Genomic DNA, 20,818 nt, shown 5'->3' with positions numbered 1-20,818 from the left:
AAATATTGTTTACAGATTTCTGTCTTACGGAAAATGCTATTTAAAGCTAATTAGCTAGTCTGAGACAAGTAAGGATAAACATTACTATGAGGAACAAATAGTTGTTGACTAGCCAACATTAACAAACTGATGACTGATAAACCTGAAAATAATCAAAAACAGCCACATGTGTTCATGGTGCTATAAATGCTCATCAAAGCATTATTTCAGCTAAGTCCATTTTCAAATAATCATGACAGTCCATGAGGATACAAGCCCGTGATAAAGTCAGTGCTGCATATTCACTGACACTGACAGTGAAATCCTCCATAAACAAATTTTTCAGAAGGAATTTAAAGTTCACGTCTGTTCCCTGTTCCCTTTTGCAGTTTTACTCGTTTTGATTCTCCTCAGCAGGAATAACACAGCAATGGACAGACGAATACAGTTGGGCACATAACACAAAAAGGAATATTAGAAACAAGATAAAGTCCAGCAGAGTTCAAAAGCACTCATCTGTCCAAATCAGGAGTACAAAAAATGATTCTGACAGCAGAAGCCAGTCCCAAACAGGCTTTTGCAATATTGAATTTAAGACAAAAGGATCTGAGTAAAAAATTATTGTTGAATTGTTGTGGCTCATTATTCTAAAATCTGTTTTTACTCATGAAGCCAAAATCCTTCTGTCTTTGTTTTGCTGTGGTCTGAAATACTCACTAACAGTAATCAAACAATCACAGTGCAGTTGTGAAAATGAGAATATACTGCTGATCCTAAAGCAGTGAAACACAGATCCATTAGGAATTTATTAAGCAGCCCACTAAGAAACTCCAGCATTTTCTTGCTATCGCAAGCATCCTGCTGTGGCTAAAACGCTTTTCATTATCGCTGAGATGTAATTGCTTGTAGATCAGAGCTGGCTAGTTCAATGCCAAACAAAGGAGGATCCTAAGCATATCAGTGATTACTAAAGAAATGTCACCAGGTTATTAAAAAAAGTGATACCTGAGCAAAACTGTCAGAGATACATAAGCTGCAAATGTATTTCCATCAAACACATCATGTGCACAAATCTCTGATTTGTGAGTTTTTAAGAACAAAACTATGCATTAAACTGAAATTAAAAAGCTCCAAATTTATTTAAACAAGTCATTCTAATTTATCTGTGTGTGAGAGAGTGAAATACTTGTCAGAGAGGCTGTTTGGAAATTATGTTGCTCTCATGCAGTCAGGTCATGTGATTTCCTCAGTGCTAGAATGTGACTGACACGTCAAAGCTAACTTTAGCTGACTGACCCCGGCCTGGAGTCAAAGGCTCGAGGTAAGCGTGCTTGTACACAAGAAGACTAATGTGTTAACAATGCCAGAGTCTGAATGGCAACAGAGAGCATGTTTCTTCACTCATTATATATCAGCTGCATAAAATTACAATAAAGAACAGAGGATTAAACCATCAACAAAAGGTCATCGCCCTACAGAGCAGATGGTAAAGATGCTAAGAATAGCTAGAAATCTCAACTTATGTTTGGAAATTGTAAAAGACAAAATTATAAGAACTATTGAATCCTGCAGTTATCTGTTAAAGCATATCAAGCCAACATTTGCTTTCTCTTTCAGGGAGTATTTCATCTACCACATCTTGAATCACAAAGGGTAACATACTGAATAAATCTGTGAGCAGATGTTTTAGTTTTAGAATAACAGTCATTTTTTGCAAAAGAATTCATTCATCATTATCTAATAAAAGGGTACGGTACAATCACAAGTACTGAATCTATAATGTATAATGCTGACAAGAAAGAATGGTTATTTCTTTGTTTTTAAAAAAAATGCTGCTGCTGAGGTATCTTTCATCAGACCACTGCACTTAAACTGTTCCAGAAAACCTCATTACAGTAGCAAATGTAGCAAATCACCTTCATGTTATCATCTGCATAGTGTATCAGTATAAACTTGATTAATAAAGTTGCTATACAACAAGAGACTTTTGCAAAACAACAACAAGATATGGGAAACGATAGGGCTCTCTGACTGAGCCAGATATATTCTAACCTTCCATGTCATGACCCATAAATACCAAACGTCACGTCAGCTTCACAGCAGGCAGCTGTTAACAGTCTGACAAATGTTACATTGGTCAGGCATGTCAGGAGAACTGGGTTCGCTTTCATCAGTGCTGTTGAGAATTTGTGAAACTTGAGTAAGACCTTGTCCAGGAGTGAAACACAGAACTGAATTCCATTAAAACAGATTTTTCCAAAACTCAAACTATAACGCACACTGCACCACACACAGTATTTGTTCACAAACACGATATATTTCATTTAATAAACACATTTATCAGCTAATGGAACTGAAACTGGAATTTCACTGTTACCTACTGCTACAAATATAAACACATATCTAGACTTTTCCATAGCTTAAATTAAGCTGGAACGTCATGTCAAGGTAGCTAAAGGAAGAGTGGGATTGAACAAAGTGTATGAGGAATGTCAGAGTAACAGACTGAAAATGACTTAAAATAGTAGATATCTTACATCTGACAAAGAAAGTCATTTAAGGACTCCACAAAAGCTAAATGTCACCCATTTCAGATCATTTTCCTTGTACATTTATGCAGCAATTTGTTGACGGTATCCAAATAAATTAAAATGACATGGGGATGGATGGCTCCCAACCCACACTGGTCTGGAAGGGTCAGATGAACAGATGAGAAAAAAAGAAAATGTTCTCCTACATTGCTCCTCAAAGTAAGAAAAAAATCTGGCTATCTGTTCTTATGTCTGCATGGTCTGGATTTTGTAATCCCTCTTTTTCCTAAACTCTAGGTTTATGCTACGATCAATCTTTTCGGCCTCCCTAATATACAAAGCCTGTTTGATGCTAAAGCTTTTCAAAAAGACCTCTCGGTGTGTTTACTGCTCTATAAAGCACACCTGCAGATAGACGTGTAGACACATAAACATCAGTTAATTTGCATATCACAGACAGATAGATAGACCAGATAATTAGAAAGAGTTTCATTTGTAAAGTAAACTACATACACAGATGTATCTAGAGTAAACATTTCTTGATACAGAAAAATAGAAAATATGCTGAGTTGTTATGAGGAAAAACATGTCAGGGATGTAGAGAGTGTCAGGCGATATTGTTTTCAAACCACACTATTCCTGTCATTCACCTCCTGCAGAGGAGGGCCCCCAGTCAAAACCAAGCATTGAATGAGAAGGACTAAAACCAATGCTGTGTGTTTCCAGAGATTTCTCAGCCACCAGCTACCGCAACATTTCTCCACATTCCCTTTAGCCTACACTGATTATAGAGAAAAGACAGCAATATCATAACTGTCATTAACCATGGTGCTTCTGTGTGTATAAACAGAAACTTTCCATTAGCTGAACATTATTAATAAAAAAAAAAAGTCTCAAAAAAACACCTTTAAATCTAACTTAGCCTCTCATTTTAAGCACTTAGCTTGGAGAACAATACAGCTGCCCTTGCAGTGCTCCTCATCTGGAGTGAATTAAAGCCCAAGAGAAACAGTTTCCTCAGCCAGAAGAAGGATGGAGCAAACTCAACTTTCTGATCAGCAGAATCACAAACAAACAACTCCTGTTGTACTGGCCACATGGCTGTCCACATGCAAGCACAGGCTGTTGTAAACTATGCTCTTCCCATCGTCTCCCCTATTCAGCCCCCTAAGCCTCTTATCACTACCCTTTTCCATGTCTCAGAAGAGGCTTAACTTCTCAGTTCTAATGATGACTTGGATCAAGACATAATTAGCTCAAATATGTGTCTGCCCAAAAGAGGGAAAAAGAAATCTGTTCTGTTAGCAGATTAAACCCACTTTAACTGGGTTGGACATGAAACTCGACATAATTTAATTAAGTCGTGTTTGTATAAGATTACTTGTGAAAGATGAGAAGAGAGGCTCGCTAACTCCAATCGTTACAGCAGTTGGGAAGTGAATCAAAAGTGTAGGGGTCAACAGAGTGGGAGAACACAGTTATCAGTACAATCTAACCAGTTAGTAAATCAAACGCACACTTACATCTATCGCATAGTGACAGTTGCTCGGCACTTTATTTACTTCATTTAAGTTAGACATCACAGAGAAGAGAAGAGAAGAGAAGAGAAGAGAAGAGAAGAGAAGAGAAGAGAAGAGAAGAGAAGAGAAGAGGTGTTTGTGTCCATGTGTGAGGGTGTGTTATCCAGATGTACAAGTAAAAACAACACCGATAGAATATGCCAACCTTGCCTGTGACCAATGAATGGGAAGCCCTATATCTACACAAAATAACTCATCCAAAAACACACAATCATCTCTTCGTCCTCTGTGGTTCTAAATGAATCTAAAAGGTTACACAGTGCAGTGACTCATTAGTTAGTTCACAAGTATCTGAAAAGGAATACCAGTCCACTTTCTGTGAGTAGTTTCTGATAAACTGAGCCAGCTGCTGAGTGTCACAACCATGAAAGCTTCTTTTATTGCTTATTACTTCGTCATGAGTTACTTAAAAGATACATCTTAGTGAGAAGATCTTAAGTCATTCATCATTTTATTGGTATGATAATATATTTATTGTTTTATTATTATCAGGTCATTAATTCATTTTGTTTGCCCTATAAAAAAAGATGGTATCTGATACCTGGTGGTTTCTGAGCAGTGGCTACAGAGGGATTAAAAACGTAGCAAAAAAGCATCCACTTTATGTTAACAAGAGAACAGATTATAACAGTAAATGTATGACAGTTTGTGTGCATTGTGTATAACTTCAGTGACTTTTGTGATAAAACACACTAGTTAAATGAATGGTATGTTTTGTTTTTTTTGGGGGGGGGGACTCAGCTCCCCCCTTTGCATGCCAGAATAGTGATTTACTTGTGGAATTTATCATAAGAAACCCCCCCAAAAACACACACAAAACCAATTTATTCAAATGACCCATTTGATAGGAGAGAAGAAAGTGAACCGGCTGCTGCTATAATGTGTAACACATTGTGGCTCAAATGTGTTTTAATCTGACAGAAAGACTTTCACAGAAAAGAGTTTGTGGAGTATGTGTGGACAAGCTTGGGATACTTTAGGTCCAAATTTAATCACAGAAAAGCAGGATTCAATGAAAATATGGAAAAAATATACAATAAATCATATCAGGAAAGTGTCAGATTCTTCAAAAAGACATATGACCTCCTTCTGAGCTTAGTCATATGAGACAAAAATTATTGTCTTGGCAGCAGATGATATTTCCAATATCGTCCCCAGTAACTCAAGATGAGGAAGAATTTTGTTGGCCTTTAACTGTCTATCAGATGTTTCAAACAAAGTAACTCCCTGCATTTTTATTTGTAGTTTGTCTAGAACTGCAATACTGCAGTTTATAAAGGAGGAGGAGAAGGAGGAGACTGGAGCGTGTGCTCTGCTGCAGGCGCTCGCAGAGAAATGACTCTAGTCCCTCTGTGCTTACAGAGTGTGCTCATCTAAGAACTCAAACTGGAGAACTACTGAAACTGAATGTGGACTTTAAACAGTTTGACTGGGAATTTCTATTTTGTGCTTCTGCAGCAATTCCGGTTTCTACAGATGTTTTAGTGCGGTGAGAGAAACTGTATACAGGCTATCTTTTTTGTCATGGTTTAAATTCCTCTGTCTGCAGATATTTTACTTCTGCAGAGATATATTTCTCATTGTTTTTATTTTATTTTGCAAGTGCATGGATACATTTTGACTTGAATGCTTATCCTTCCCTACGTTTTCTTCTTTGAAAGCAACGAATAGCAAAGACGGAAATAAAACATACAAGAATAGAATGGAATGAATGAAGGAAATGGCTTGGAAATTAAATCAATTTTTTTCTATCTATTTATCTTCATCCTTCTCTCTTCAGGTGGTTTTCATTAATGGTTCCTGACAAAGTTTTGCTCTAACTTCCTGTGCAACTGAAGCCCCCAACTCCGTGCACAATGACTGAGTGTGTGTGCAGCTCTTCATACCTGCAGAGGTGGTTGCTAAAGACTTTGTTGTTCCTGGCTGCTGCGCTGCCTTCAAGTGCTGACTGTCCCAAACCATGCGCCTGCCATGTTACCACTGAAGTGCAATGCAACTTCAGATACCTGACTTCAGTACCTGACCACATCCTGCCAGCTGTTGAAAAAATTTACCTCGGGTAAGAATTGAAGTACACATACTCTTGGTGAAGAATTACTGAGTGATTTAAACCGCAGACTTAAACAGAATAGCATTACACAAAGTATTTCTACAAGTCAAACAGGTTTAGTCTAATAACTAGACCACATATAATTACTGTCTGGAAAAGAAATAACCTTTCAGAATTGAGATAAAAATGTTTTTTAAAATGTCATTGACTCAAGAAGACACAACTTTATAGCTTCAATTTGTGATGCTGGTTAGTCAACAAGGAAATATTAGCTCAGGTTAGGAAACAAAGCGGATCTTGCCATTAGCTAACAAGCAATAGCTAGCAAGCATTAGCTAGATAGCATTAGCCATCAAAATTCTTAACCGGGAACTTTAGCAGTGTTTAGTTTTATGTGCTTTGAGATGCTTAGTTTCTCAAAAAAAGAGCAAAGAAGTGAATCACCACTCTAGTCAGCATCCCATTGCCATTGTCATCCAGCTAGTAGCTGTTACCACAGCCACTGAATGAATTCGTCATCAAATTCATCATCATTCATCACCAAATCATCTATTGAATGCCTCTGGCTGTTACTATGTTAATGATTCTGAAATACATGATGCATAAACAGAGCTGCCTTACCTCTATCCTGTCTGTGGTGGCCTGGTGCTACTTCAGCCTGCTTGGAAAGCTATTTGTCAATCAAATGACACACATCACTGGTGCTCCACAAGTGTATTCAATTATTGTACCTAATTAGACCTCATTTCAGAATGTGACCAGGCCAGAACAGAGTAAATGGTAAATGGTAAATGGCCTGTATTTGTATAGCGCTTTACTAGTCCCTAAGGACCCCAAAGCGCTTTACACATCCAGTCATCCACCCATTCACGCACACATTCACACACTGGTGATGGCAAGCTACGTTGTAGCCACAGCCACCCTGGGGCGCACTGACAGAGGCGAAGCTGCCGGACACTGGCGCCACCGGGCCCTCTGACCACCACCAGTAGGCAACAGGTGAAGTGTCTTGCCCAAGAACACAACGACCGAGACTGTCCAAGCCGGGGCTCGAGCCGGCAATCTTCCGATTACAAGGCGAGCTCCCAACTCTTGAGCCACGATCGCTCAAGAGTTGCAGTATTTACTGCAGACATCCTGAGATGTCTTGGCAGGATTAATACAGGCAGAATTAACAGTTAATTATGTAGTAATAATTTCCTCTACAAGTGTCAGCTCCAAGGGCATGTCATGGTGCCTGCTGACTCATACATAGTGAACTCAAACATTACTGGATACACACTATGAGTTGTTTTCATTAATATGTATCACAATATTAGTAATCAACAACATTTACTGGCATTGTTTTAAACTTGTCTTCACATGCATGTATGTCTGAAGATGGTAAAATGTGGCCCTGACCTAGCATAGCTAGTACTACCATCCATCATGTGTTAGAAGTAGTGTAACACGAGAAAGAGCCAAGGTCCCTTATCCAACAACCCCCAAACACACGCACGTGCAAAAACCATCTATAAACATTTAAAAAGTACTTGAAATTTCATATATACTGGCTCCTGCTTCAAGAGTTTTCTCTGAGATGCTTTAGTGACGCACACAGCCTCTGTTTGGCAAGTTATGGTCCAAAATCTAAATAATTTATTAATCCCTAAGGCAATTATATAATTAAAATTATTAAATTTATTTAATAATATTATTAAATTATTAAATTTATTATTAAATTAATTTCCTGAATGAGGAACAGGTAATATAGTCAGCACAACACTAATGTCCAGTATGTCAGTATTGAGGGTAATATATACCTATAGTTCACCTAGTGAGGTGTTTTCACTTATTTGTCTGAGTAGACAGGTTCTGGATGAGAATGAATGCTTTTTTTCACTGAGATCTTTCACCAGCATTGCCCACCTTTTAGGTTATATGTGCAGGACCTCAGTTGTATTTCAGTAATATTTTTGCGAAGTATATTTGAAGGCTCATTCAAAATGATGATCAGTAACCAAAGCTTTTTCATTTCTATGCCGTTAGGTACAACAGCATAACTATCCTGAGAGAAAATGATCTTTCAGGGCTTGAAAACTTGGAACTGTTGTTGCTGCACAGCAACATGATACACACTACTGAAGACAGAGCCTTCAAAGACCTTAAGTCATTACAGGTAAAATCCTTTGTAAACAAATTACTCGCCAACCTCACTGCAACATCCAAAATATATCTCTGTGTGACAACCCTCATTTTTATTTCATTTTGACTTGTTATTATTTTCTAGAGTAGATTTTCTTATTTCAGTTTATATTTTAAATTTGAAAATGTGTTGTTTTAGTTATTTTTCAGTAAATTAGTTTGCATGTTCGTTTTCATTTTTGAATGGAGGGCATATGTCAAACACAAGATTGGGGAAAATCAACAGCGGTACTGCAATAAAAATAAAGAATTTTTTGAAAGCAGTTGTAGACATCCAGAGTTTCAATAGACATGGCTCATCAGTTGTGGTTGCAAGTTATAATAAAGGTTTTACGAAACAAACAGATTGCAAAACCAAGGATATTTCCTCTCTCTAGATTATTTTTATTTGCAGTTAGTTTTCCAAGTTCACAAAATTGAGGGGTTTTTTCCTAAAAAGTATAGTTTTCATTTTTATTTTATTTCCGTATTTTACTGTATTGTTTTTCTCATCTAACTTTAGTTTTTAGTTTGGGTTTAGTTTACAAAAATAGCCTTACTGCTGACATCATATAGTTTTAATTCAGTATTTCTGTGATGACATACACATATCAGTAAGTAGAGCTTGCCTACATAAATATGTTTTTGTTTGTTTTCTGTTTTGTTTTCTTTTGTTTAGATAATATCTGCTTGGAGGGATGAAAAGTTCACAGCTGATTTGCGTCACTATTCTTGTGTCACATTTCCATCCATAATTAATTCAAAATGACAGAAATTTCAAAAAGCATAAAAAGACGACACAAATGAGAGAGGAAAACGATAAGAGTTGTCCAATTACAACACAGGGTTTTCTTCACCGTGGCAAAATTGATTCAGAAGTATCACCTTTGCTTTTGCAAATCTAATTATAAAGTAATGAAATTAAAAAAGAACTCAGGCACAAGTAACTGTGTTTAATCAATAACAGGCAGTATAATTCAATACAGAATTTCAGTGTCACAAGTGCAAACTTGTAAAAACAGAGTTGCATCAACTCTTTTGTGGTGCATTTTCACAAAAAGTAAATGCCTCATGTTTCACAAAGAATGCATGATTGTTGAGTTATTCACAATAATTTTATGTGTGTGTGTTATGTGAAGGATGGTCCTTGATTCCTTGTACTTTTTCAGACTAAATAAACAGTCTGACAATAATTCATGTTATGTCTATAAAAACAATGTTGTGTATTGACATAATAGCTTTCAGTTATCATTGTTTGACCACCATCTCCATCTTCCTAATTGTGTTTTCCAAGGTCCTGAAGATGTCATACAATAAATTAAAGATTATCAACAAAGAGACTTTCAAAGGCTTGGATAGTCTGCTGAGACTCCACATAGACCACAACCACATTGAATTTATAAACCCGGAGGCTTTCTTTGGGCTTACCAACTTAGAATTGGTTAATCTGGAGGGTAACTACCTCCAGCAGCTCCACCCGGACACATTTATCACACTGAGACACAGCCAGGTTTTCAAGGTATCATCAGTAAGAACCATCCACCTGTCAGACAACCTTCTGACCACTCTGCCAGCAGACACTTTTTCAGGCTGCAGTCAGTTAGAAAATGTCTTCCTCCATGGCAACCCCTGGAAGTGTGATTGTCGTATGAAGTGGTTCTCACTTTGGGCACAAAGAAATACAGGTAAGGAGTGCGTCTGTGCTTTGGACAATTCTCAAAGTACTTAGAGGCATATAAAATTGAACCGTGGTTAACAGCTAAGAAAGCCACTTACTGAATCTAAACAGTTTCCTTTTCATTAATGCCAGAGAAACTTTCTCTAAACCTCTGTAAACCGACATTTGCTACCAGCTTTAATAAGACCCATCTGGTAAAACTGCTGGCAGTATTTGTGGTTGTACTCAGGTTTTAGCATAGTATGTTTTTCTCTTAAAACCTAATAGTGCATGGGATTGTATCCCAACCAAGACAGGCATATCCAAGAGAAGCATATAAATCTTTGCAGAGACATTACAGGAAGCAGATATCATATAATCTTTTCATCATGAGGGCCACAGAAAACAACGAAGACACAGAAGAACTGAAGTTATACATTTTATTTATGACTTGGCAAGCGCCAGGGTTAACCGAAATGTCGCAATTCTGTATTGTGATTATGACCTTTTGCGGTTCACAAGTTTTATTAGCCAGTTTTGGTTTGGCTGGAACATAACTTGTGAGTGTGATTTTTTTTTTCTTCCACGAATCCAACTAAACATTGCACTGCTTAATAATTCTTTCCAGGTGTGCTGAAATGCCGGCGAGACAGGAGATATCCCGGAGGCCTATGTCCTGTTTGTGAAAATCCTTCGCTTTACCACAAAAGGCCTCTATCCCTTCTACCCGACAATGCTTTTACGTGCACCAAACCTTTGATCCAACCCCATCTAAAGCAGAAAAACATCAGCCTGGATGAAGGGAACTTCTTTCCTGTTTCCCCCAAAGACTTTATTGCCCCATTAGGCTCAATACAAATGAACCTGACCGACCGGTTTCACAATGATGCCAGTCTAACCTGCACTGTACAGCGGCCCACTTCTTTTGAGAACCTGACTCAAACCCTGGAGGAAGGAGAAGAAAACAATGTCACCATGCTTACCACTTGCATCACTACGTATTTGGTGTGTAATATTAACCATGAACACATCCAGCAACTGTGGCAGATTCTAGCCACCTACAGTGACTCTCCTATGAGGCTAGAGAGAGGTTTAATGTTGGCCAGAAGCCCAGAAATGGTGTACCGATATACTCAGATGAAAACAAAGGATTTAGATAAAGAAATAAACACAAACATTAAGGCTGAGATTAAAGCCTCTCCTGCATGGTTAATGCAGGGAGAAGTGAGCTTCCAACTTGACCGCACTACTACCACCTTCTCTACTCTGCACATTAAGTACCAGTCGGTGGTAAACCTACGTTTGGAAAGCACACCATCTAAGAGGGACCGCTATTCCTGGGCCATGATCAAACGAGATAATCAAACCAAGACTGAGCACACTGTACTTACAGGTGGGAGTCAGAAATTAATATACTAGGTGTGACTTTTACTTAGGTCTGCACACACCAGTAACTGAACTATTAACGTATGTATGAAAATATACTGATCATTGCACTGATAAAATAGAAAGCATTTTAATAAATGAATTCAGAATTTCAAAGACTAAAAAGTCTTTTCTTTTTAGCATGAAAATGGTTATTATATTATCAAATGTTTTCCTCCTGACGTAGGTGGTGTGGTACAGTTGAGCTGCCATATCCAGGGTGATCCAAAGCCTCTCTTGGAGTGGATTTTACCAGATGGAAGCAAGGTCAGAGCTCCTTATTCCAGTGAGGACAGGAGAATAATAATTACTGCTGAAGGGAAGCTCACTCTTCGAGGTGCAGATACCTCTGATACAGGCCTCTACTGGTGCATTGCCACAAACTACCTGGATGCAGATATCCTCATCTTTCGAGTGACAGTTCTGTCCATTGATGTGGAAGAGGCTGAGGTCAATGGTGTTCAACTCTCTAGGCCACTGGGTGAAAAGCTTGTTTTTGACTGTAGCTCCTCGGGGAGTCCTGAGGCCTCAGTGTCTTGGATTCTGCCTGACCATTCAGTGCTTGACAAGCCTCATGGGAACAGAAACATTTTTAAGAATGGAACATTGCTGATTCAGGGTATCACAGCAAGGGATCGAGGATTTTATAGGTGTTTAGTTGCTAATCATCTTGGAGTTGACCTACTTGTGTCTCAGGTGACAGTAACAGACAAAAGGCCCGTGACAGCAACAGCTTTCAACAGTGAGGGATCAGGGATGGTGACGGAGGTTGCGATGGATTCTAGCTTGACACAAAACACAGTCAAACTTAGTGAGATACACCACTCCCAGCATGCTGACAGAACTATCCAGGAGTCCAGGACCATCACTTCAGATCGGGCTTACCCCAGACACAGATCACGTGGCCGAGTAGGTTTTGGTGGTAGACTGGGACAGAGAAGGAGGGGGTCAGTCCGCAACAGCCACATCTGGAGCAGTAGGGTCTTTGATAAAGCTTCCAGGAAAGTAGACCCGCAGAAGTTTGCAGAATTTATGAAAAAGGCTCAGGATGGCTCAAAAATAAAGAGTGGTAGAGAAAATGAGAAAGCAAGATATGAAGACACGCACATTGGTTATTCTGGTAACAATGAAATCGGCTCTGGTGAAGCTCAAAATGAAGACCGTCTCATTGTTCTCCCAACAATAGTCCAACCAACAACAGGTTATCCACAAAGAATATTTGCTCAAGACAGACAGACTGAAACAGTAACAGCTGCACAAATAGGTGAGGGACATATTTTAGTAACAAAGGAAAATGCTATGGAAAATAGATTCAGCAATCACATTAATTCAACTAAAATAATGGAAAATAGAGACATGGCAACGACAGAGCCGTATATGCAGTCTACATTCACTAGAGATTCAAGGTTAGTTGAGACAAACAACTTTTACACCCTTGAAAGAACCAGCATGCCACCTTTGAACCCACAACCAGTCACTCTCCAACCTACTGTGACAGACACGTCACAAGAAACCCAACTACAGTTATCAGGAGAAGCACCTGCAGAACTAGAGACCTCGACAGAGGGTGCTTTTTCTTCAACTACAGACCCTAATGTTACTCCAATGAGAGATGAACCAGGCCCAGTGGAACTAGTCCTTCACACAGACCCTGGAAGCCAGACCACATTTACAGCAATCACATCTACAGACAGACAGCAAGACAAGATCATTTTCCATACAACCCAGACAATTAAATCCCCGCGCCTGCCTGCAGGATCTACTATCATCTCCCGGCAGCACATCCATATAATCCCACGCCAGAATAACAGAGGAAAGGTTGGCAGGAGGACCTTCCAAGGCCGCAGAAGGATCATTAAACCAAACAGGATCCATGACATGCAGTCCTTTATTAATAAACTTAAACAGTCCACCATGAGTAAAGAAGGGAATGCCTCTATGCCATATCAAATTCAGTTGACCACAGGTAAGAAACCATGTTCTTAAAACCCTGTTGTTTTGTACTTCTGTGTTGCATAAATAATCAGTCATGAAACAATACATATTTTTACATGGTTCATTTTTTCTTCTCAGCCTGTAACTGTGATAATAAAGCAGCAACCACTGATTTGGCAGTGGTCACACCAACACCATCTTCTAGTCCATGTTTACACAAAACAGAGAGACCTGCTTATGCGCAAAAAACTCTTGTTTCTACCACAAGTCATTACATGACTTCAGATGCCACATTCAACAATGCAGAGTCTAGATCAGAGACTTCCAATGAGTACATAACGTTTGCAGTTGCCCCTGAACTGGATCCTACAACTAAAGTCCCGACCACGACCACTACTACATCTACTTCTAAGATCATTCGGGGAAAAATTCCATGGAACAAGTTGTTTGGAAACAAAGGAAGGGAAAGGATGCTCAGTAGGCTTAAGAAGCCATTAACTGCGAAAAAACCCTCAACTACGACTGAAACAAGAGGCACCCTAGACACAACCATTGGTCCTACGCCCATTACCTCTGCAAACTTACTAGTTAAACTTGATAGTTTGTCACCATCCAGACACACACAGAGTAGTTCATTAGATGATGACTATGGAGATGCATCCTCTGCTGATTTCCAGTTCACAACACTGGGTCCCAGCTTGGACTTTATACCTGTTACTAGTTATTCTGGTTCCTCACCGTTTTATACCACTGCCGAAACACCACCAGAATTACAGACTCTACCCTCTCCACCCACTGTCAAACCCACCCAACAGGAAAATCTTGATGTAAAATCATCTGGGTCTGGAAGACTGCCTGACAATTTGCTTATAATCAGACAGAGGCCTGGTGGGACAAGAGGTAGGCTAGGGCGGAGAAGGAGGCCCTATAGGAGAAGAAGACCCCTAAGGAAACCTGGAATTCCTAAAGTCCAACAAACTTCAACAACTGAGGCAACAACTACTGAGGCAACAACCATAGAATACACAATGGAGGCAACCACACTTTTTCAACAAAGTGTTTCAGAATATAATCCCATTTACACGCAAAAAGATGCCAGAACCACAGCATCGAGTACCACTGAAAAAAGATCTGAGGAGAGTGACCTATATGAGGACTTTGACTGGACATCTAGCGGTTCATCCAGCTATCCTACCACCAAGACACCTTTGTTTTCCTCAGACACTTATGATCCTGCTACTACACTGATACCACATACAACTAAAGGGCTTTACACAACAGCTCAGACAAGAATCCACAGCAACATCAAACCACCAACACAAAGGAATGGTGACACCAATCGCAGTTTAGTGTTGGAGAGAATTAGACCTACCGGTACTCGAAAAAGCAGTGGTACTAAAGGCAGTGTAGATAACTCTGATACACTGACCCTTCTAACAGCTCAGCAAGGCTACATGATCAGTACCCCCGTTCCTTACATTACAGACAAGGATTCTGCCACCTCTACTATTTATAATCAAGTCTCGGGATATGATGCTACCAGTGCCAGTAATGCTGGTTTTGAACCCACTACAAAGGTCATGTCAAGCAAACCCAAGATAGTGGGTGGAAATGCAGCTAGCTTTACTGTGCTGTCTAACTCTGATGCTTTCCTGCCATGCGTGGCTGTTGGAAACCCACAGCCAGTTATAACATGGAAACGGTTCTCCTCCAGCACAGGTACAAAAATTATTTCATTCATTCTTATCATTAACAGAGCCAAAATGTGATACATATTAAGATATGGGAGTGACAGTATTTTTGGCATCATGTAGAAACAAAATTTGTTGTCAGGTGCAAGTAAAAGCCATTTGTAGAAAACACTGCAATAATAAAGTAACACTTTTTGTCAGTTGTTTTAAGTGATTTGTGTAGAATGTTTTGGTGTTTGTAAGGTAAATATTTCATTGTCTCTGTATTTTTTTGTCCCACAGGAAGAACCATTACCATTAAAGAGAGGATGGGCAAGTATGAGGTGTTGAACAACGGCACGCTGTCAATCCCAAATGCCAATATTAAAGACCGAGGCCAGTACTTCTGTCTAGCTGAGAATGACCATGGATCAGATAAACTTATTATCACTCTCTCAGTGGTAGCCTATCCCTCTCGCATTTTAGAGCCAAAAATGCGCGAGATAAAATCTTATGCAGGAAACACAGTTGAACTGAAATGTAAAGCAGAGGGCCGGCCCATGCCTGTGATATCTTGGATCTTGGCCAACCGTACCCAAGTCGTGGGTCAAAACACTGAGAAAGGAAGAGCATCAGTGTCTGCTGTGGGGACTCTGGTTATTAAAGATGTGTCTGTTTATGACAGAGGTCATTATAAATGCATTGCCAGTAATCCTGCTGGAGCTGATACTGCTACAGTCCGACTGCAGGTGGTGGCAGCTCCGCCAGGTATCATGGAGGAGAAGCGGCAGCAGCTACAAGCTATTCTTGGCCACAGTTTACAGCTACCCTGCACTGGTCATGGCACACCTCAGCCTAGTGTTCACTGGGTTCTCCATGATGGGTCAATGATACAATCTAACAGGCCTGTAAGTGATACACGGATATCCATGTATGAGAATGGGACGCTTCACATTAAGGATGTGACTCCAGCAGACAGTGGAAAATATGAATGTATTGCTACCAGCTCTACTGGCTCAGAGCGAAGGGTCGTGACTCTGACAGTAATACTACAAGAATCTGCTCCTCAGATATTGGAAATATCCAAGCGCTTGACTGAGTTGTCATATGGGGATCAGTTAAGACTAAACTGTTCAGCAACTGGAAACCCTAAACCTAGGATAATCTGGAAACTACCTTCTAAAGCTGTGGTGGACTACTGGTACAGGTAAAAATACATTGATTGGTAGAATAGGTATTTATTGTATTATCTCTTATAAATTAAAGTTACAAAATTCTAATAATTCAATGTGCATGATTTGCATAAATATTGCTTAGAAAAACTGTAGTGGTTTAGTGAACATTTTATGGAAGAAAGTGGATAAAAATCACCAAAACAGACTTATTTTTGCCCTTAGCCTCTCATGAAACAGCTAAACTGTTGAAAACAATTCAGTGGCATACTGTCATGCCTACCAAAGTAAGCACTGATTGTGAATAGAGTACATGCATTTATATTTTTTATAGGTTTTGTTGCCTGCACTGATTCATTGAATGTCTCTCATAAGTACACGTAAAACACGTAATTCTCTCTAAATGTAAAGAAATGAGATGCAGATATTGACTATACTTATTCAGAGCATAACTCAGCACAGTCAAATGAAGACTGAAGTGAAAATATTTTCAATACAATGGTTCTCTTTCTATGCTTCTTTTAGAATTGAAAAAAACACAAAAGTCATCATACCGAAGGGAATTGGAGTGTATTTCATTTATATTTTTCCTAATCGTTAGCTTGTTCAGTGTGATAATAATGCAAGCATGTTTTACCTTAATTTTACGTCTTTGAAAAAAATATTGCAAGTTTTAAACCACATTATTTCTTATAACCCCAATACCCGTTTATAAAAACACTTTGTGTGTGGTACATTGTCTTTTGCAATGTCTAACACCAGAGAGAACAGAAAGACTGAGGCAATGCAAAGCAGCTACTGATTTAATCTTCCCAGTGGCATTCAGTACACATTTGTTTGGTGTAAGCAGATAAGACACTTTTCCACTGTTACCATTTTGTTTTTAGCTGTTTGAAAAAATATATGAAACCATACAAGTTTTGCTCTTAATAAGCATAGCCAAGGAATTCTGCAAATTATCTTAATGCCAGGTTTGTAACTGTACAATAAAAACAGTAAATGTTCCTTCTGTGATGAGAATTTCTCATTTACTTTTATTTGTTACTCCAGGGTGGGCAGCAGGATAAAGGTCCTCGATAATGGTACTCTTACTGTTAACACTGTGAGTGATAAAGATGCCGGAGATTATCTCTGTGTGGCCCGAAACAAGATTGGTGATGCTCTACAACTCATGAAAGTCAGTGTATCAATGAAGCCAGCCAAGATAGAGGCTAAGGTATACAGCAAGAAGCAGGTACCCTATGGAAAGGACTTAAAAGTAGACTGTAAAGCCTCAGGGGCACCAAAGCCAGATATCTCCTGGGGTCTACCAGATGGTACAGTGGTCAACAGTGCTTTGCAGTCTGATGCCAGCAGTAGAGGAGGACGAGAACGTCGCTACACTCTGTTTGACAATGGAACTCTTTATCTAAACCAGGTATTGAATTGGACCAAACACAAACTGCACAAACATATATACATATATATCATGTTTATATATTGTGCTTTCATATCATGTTTCTCCAGGTTGGAATGTCAGAGGAAGGGGATTATACCTGCTTTGCTGAGAACCAGGTTGGCAAAGATGAGATGCATGTACATATCACTGTGGTTACAGCGTCCCCTAGGATGCGTCCAGCCAGCCAGACCTATGCCAGAGTGAAGCCCGGAGGAAGCATCCGCTTTGACTGTGAGGCACTTGGAGAGCCTAAACCTAAGATATTGTGGATACTTCCCAATAACGATGTAATAGCAGCATCACATGAACGCTACTTAATGCATGTCAATGGTTCTCTGGATATTAGGGATGTGAAGGTAATTGATGCAGGGGAGTATGTTTGCATGGCTCGCAACCCTGGTGGAGAAACCAGAAAGGTTTACAAGCTTGAGATAGGTGGGAATCCACCTGTGATCAATGGCTACCATCAGAACAGAACAGTCATTAAAGAAATAGTGTCTACATATTCCAGGAAACTTATAGACTGTATGGCTGAGGGGACTCCCAGACCCACTATCACTTGGATTATGCCTGATAACATCTTTCTAACAGCACCCTACTTTGGGAGTAGGATTAAAGTCCACCAGAATGGGACACTTGAGATACGTAATGTCCGCCCTTCTGATACAGCAGAGTTTATTTGCTTGGCTAGAAATGATGGAGGAGAGGCAGTAATGGTGGTGCAGTTGACGGTTACAAGTATGCTCCGAAGGCCAATCTTCAATAATCCCTTCAATGAACGTATTGTGTCTGGGAATGGGAAAACCACAGTTCTGAATTGTTCTGCTGATGGGCAGCCAATGCCAGAGATCACATGGACTTTGCCTAATGGAACACGGTTTACTGGTGGAACCAATCATGGTTCTCGTCACCAAATAAACCATGATGGGACTTTGGTCATCCACAGTACTCACAAAGAAGATGCTGGGAAATACCGCTGTGGTGCCAAGAATCTCATGGGCTACATAGAGAAGCTAATAATTTTGGAGATTGGACAGAAGCCTTATATCCTGACAAGGCCCAGGGGTATCATACGCAGCATATCAGGGGAGTCCCTCTTCCTTCACTGCCTGTCTGATGGGAGTCCCAGACCAAGAATCTACTGGACCGTTCCTGGTGGACACACTCTTACTCGGCCTCAAGTCCTCGGACGCTACCAGTTGCTAGAAAATGGTACTCTTATAATTCAGGACACTACACTCCACGACCGCGGAAACTACATATGCAGAGCTCGAAACGATGCTGGTGAGGCTGTACTTAGTGTCCCTGTTATTGTCATTGCCTACCCTCCACGGATCACAATGGGGCCACCCTCCAATGTGAGGGCAGTGACTGGGAGACCTATTCAGCTCAACTGTGCTGCTACTGGGATCCCCAAGCCAGAGATCACCTGGGAGCTTCCAGATCATTCAGTTCTATCAGCAGCAGAAAAGGGGCGTCCTATGGGTAGTGAACTGCTCCACCCTCAGGGTACACTAATCATCCAGAGGCCCACACCCTCTGACTCTGGAACATACAAATGCCTTGCCAAAAACCACTTAGGTACAGATTCAAAGGTCGCATATGTACTTGTGCAGTGACTGAAAACAATAGCTGAAGGTTGACAGCATATGCTAATGTAAATATTAACAGACACATATTGTCTGCTAACTACAGTACCTATCATCTTGTGGATTAGTGAAGATCAAGGCATGTGTAATACAGAAGCTGATTATGTAAGTAATTAACAAAGCACAAAACAGGGAATTAAAAAAAAGAAACTCCTGCTTGCTTGTAACATTGGAAGCTGGGGTCTGGAAAATCAAAGTTAGTACTCATTTAGGGTAGTCCTAACGAGAGCAAAAGAGCCAAATCATAGAGCCAAACCTAAAGTGATTTCTCTGACCTGCTGTTGGACATAGTACCCAAACAGGAAAATAGAAATTAGAAGGGGGAGGGGGTGGTCTTTGTGACTTAACAGTATATTTTAAAAAAAACAACAGAATATGTAGTAAAATGTATTTTAAAAGTAATTCAGTGAGTTTTTTAAGTAGGAAAAAGGGTTTATTCAAATATATATATATATATATATATATATGATACTTGTCTTACACTGGACACGGTATACTGTTTGTGTGTGTGTGTGTGTGAGTGTGTGTGTGTTAGTGTGTGTTAATAAAGGTTTATATAGATTCCTATATGTGTATTTGGAACACAATGGAATATAATACATATTACCAATCTGTTGTGTTGTACATGACAATTTACAGTAATGTTATACATTATGCCAATAATAAAGTCCATGTATGTCTAATTGTAGTATCTACTTTATCAAAGTATGGGGGAAAAACATGAACTTAAAAAGTAAAACATGACTCATGTCTTTTTATGCTACTATTTTCTCAGTTGGGGATAAAAGAAATACAAAAGGTATTAAATTATAGCTCACCAAAAAGTCACAAACAGAAGCATATTCAGCTCTGGAATTTTAAGTGCAGGCCAGCTGTGAAAATAGTCCTTCACTCTGTTTGTCAGTGGGCAGGATCCACAGGGGAGCCATTGATTTTTGCTGTGATGCACTCTGATTTTACTGTGCTCCTGCAAATTAAACTGGAAGATGATGAGTAATGTTAAGACAGAGGAGGTGAACTTAACATGAGATTGTACTGCTGCTTGAGACTGCTATCTGAAAATATACATTACATGCTATCCACGTTATGCAAAGCTTATTATGTTTGCTCTCTAACCACACTTACTTGGCAGATGTCAGCTGATTCACACCCTGTCCTTTTTCTAAAGAAATAGATACAGAGCATTTTACTTAAAGTCTTGTCTTATGCCTTAGGAACAAATGAAAATAATTTCTCAGTGAATTACTCCACTTTTGAATTGCCCATTATGATGCATGCTTTACAATAGGAAAATCTTAATCTATATAAGACCTCATAAAGAATGCTGTATCTTCTAGCAAGTATGCTTCACCATTTGTGTAAAAGTAAGAAGAAAATGAAGACATAAAAGTTAATTATGAATCAATCTGAAATGTTTTGAAATGCTGTATGCAGCTACTGGCCATACCATACCATACCAGCATGGTTGATAATGTTAAACACCACTTTGAACATTGGAATGTACAGTACCTGCCAATAAATGAATTTTTTAGATTTCAGGGAAATAAAAAAGGAAAAAATAAAATTCCA

The 20,818-nt window shown here is 39.4% G+C and overlaps 2 protein-coding genes across 2 annotated transcripts in view; one reads left to right on the top strand and one right to left on the bottom strand.

Annotated features, from left to right (window-relative positions):
• aadac (arylacetamide deacetylase) overlaps positions 1–6,887 on the bottom strand; it is a 25,104-nt gene extending 18,217 nt beyond the window's left edge. Inside the window, exons 1-2 of the mRNA XM_005459311.3 lie at positions 6,762–6,887; positions 5,977–6,127 (exon numbers count right to left, since the gene is read on the bottom strand). The gene's annotated coding sequence lies outside the window, so the exon portion shown is untranslated. The remainder of the gene's footprint in view (positions 1–5,976; positions 6,128–6,761) is intronic.
• Positions 5,387–20,818, top strand: igsf10 (immunoglobulin superfamily, member 10). Its single transcript, XM_005459308.4, has 10 exons — positions 5,387–5,579; positions 5,871–6,149; positions 8,169–8,298; positions 9,598–9,988; positions 10,589–11,353; positions 11,573–13,351; positions 13,459–15,039; positions 15,294–16,197; positions 17,213–17,579; positions 17,669–20,818. Exons 2-10 carry the CDS (start codon positions 5,947–5,949, stop codon positions 19,217–19,219), a joined length of 7,671 nt encoding a protein of 2,556 aa, XP_005459365.3. The 5' UTR covers positions 5,387–5,579; positions 5,871–5,946; the 3' UTR covers positions 19,220–20,818.

Source organism: Oreochromis niloticus, linkage group LG14, assembly GCF_001858045.2.
Source record: "Oreochromis niloticus isolate F11D_XX linkage group LG14, O_niloticus_UMD_NMBU, whole genome shotgun sequence".
NCBI classification, from domain to species: domain Eukaryota; kingdom Metazoa; phylum Chordata; class Actinopteri; order Cichliformes; family Cichlidae; genus Oreochromis; species Oreochromis niloticus.
This window is presented reverse-complemented; position numbering and strand designations above follow the sequence as displayed.

Bases quoted from the DNA above. Each gene is read 5' to 3' on its own strand.
- igsf10 (XM_005459308.4), top strand. From the start codon at position 5,947: ATGACTGAGTGTGTGTGCAGCTCTTCATACCTGCAGAGGTGGTTGCTA. The intron at 6,150-8,168 runs GTAAGAATTGAA...CTATGCCGTTAG, and splicing joins GTTGAAAAAATTTACCTCGG to GTACAACAGCATAACTATCC. The intron at 11,354-11,572 runs GTGGGAGTCAGA...CTCCTGACGTAG, and splicing joins TGAGCACACTGTACTTACAG to GTGGTGTGGTACAGTTGAGC.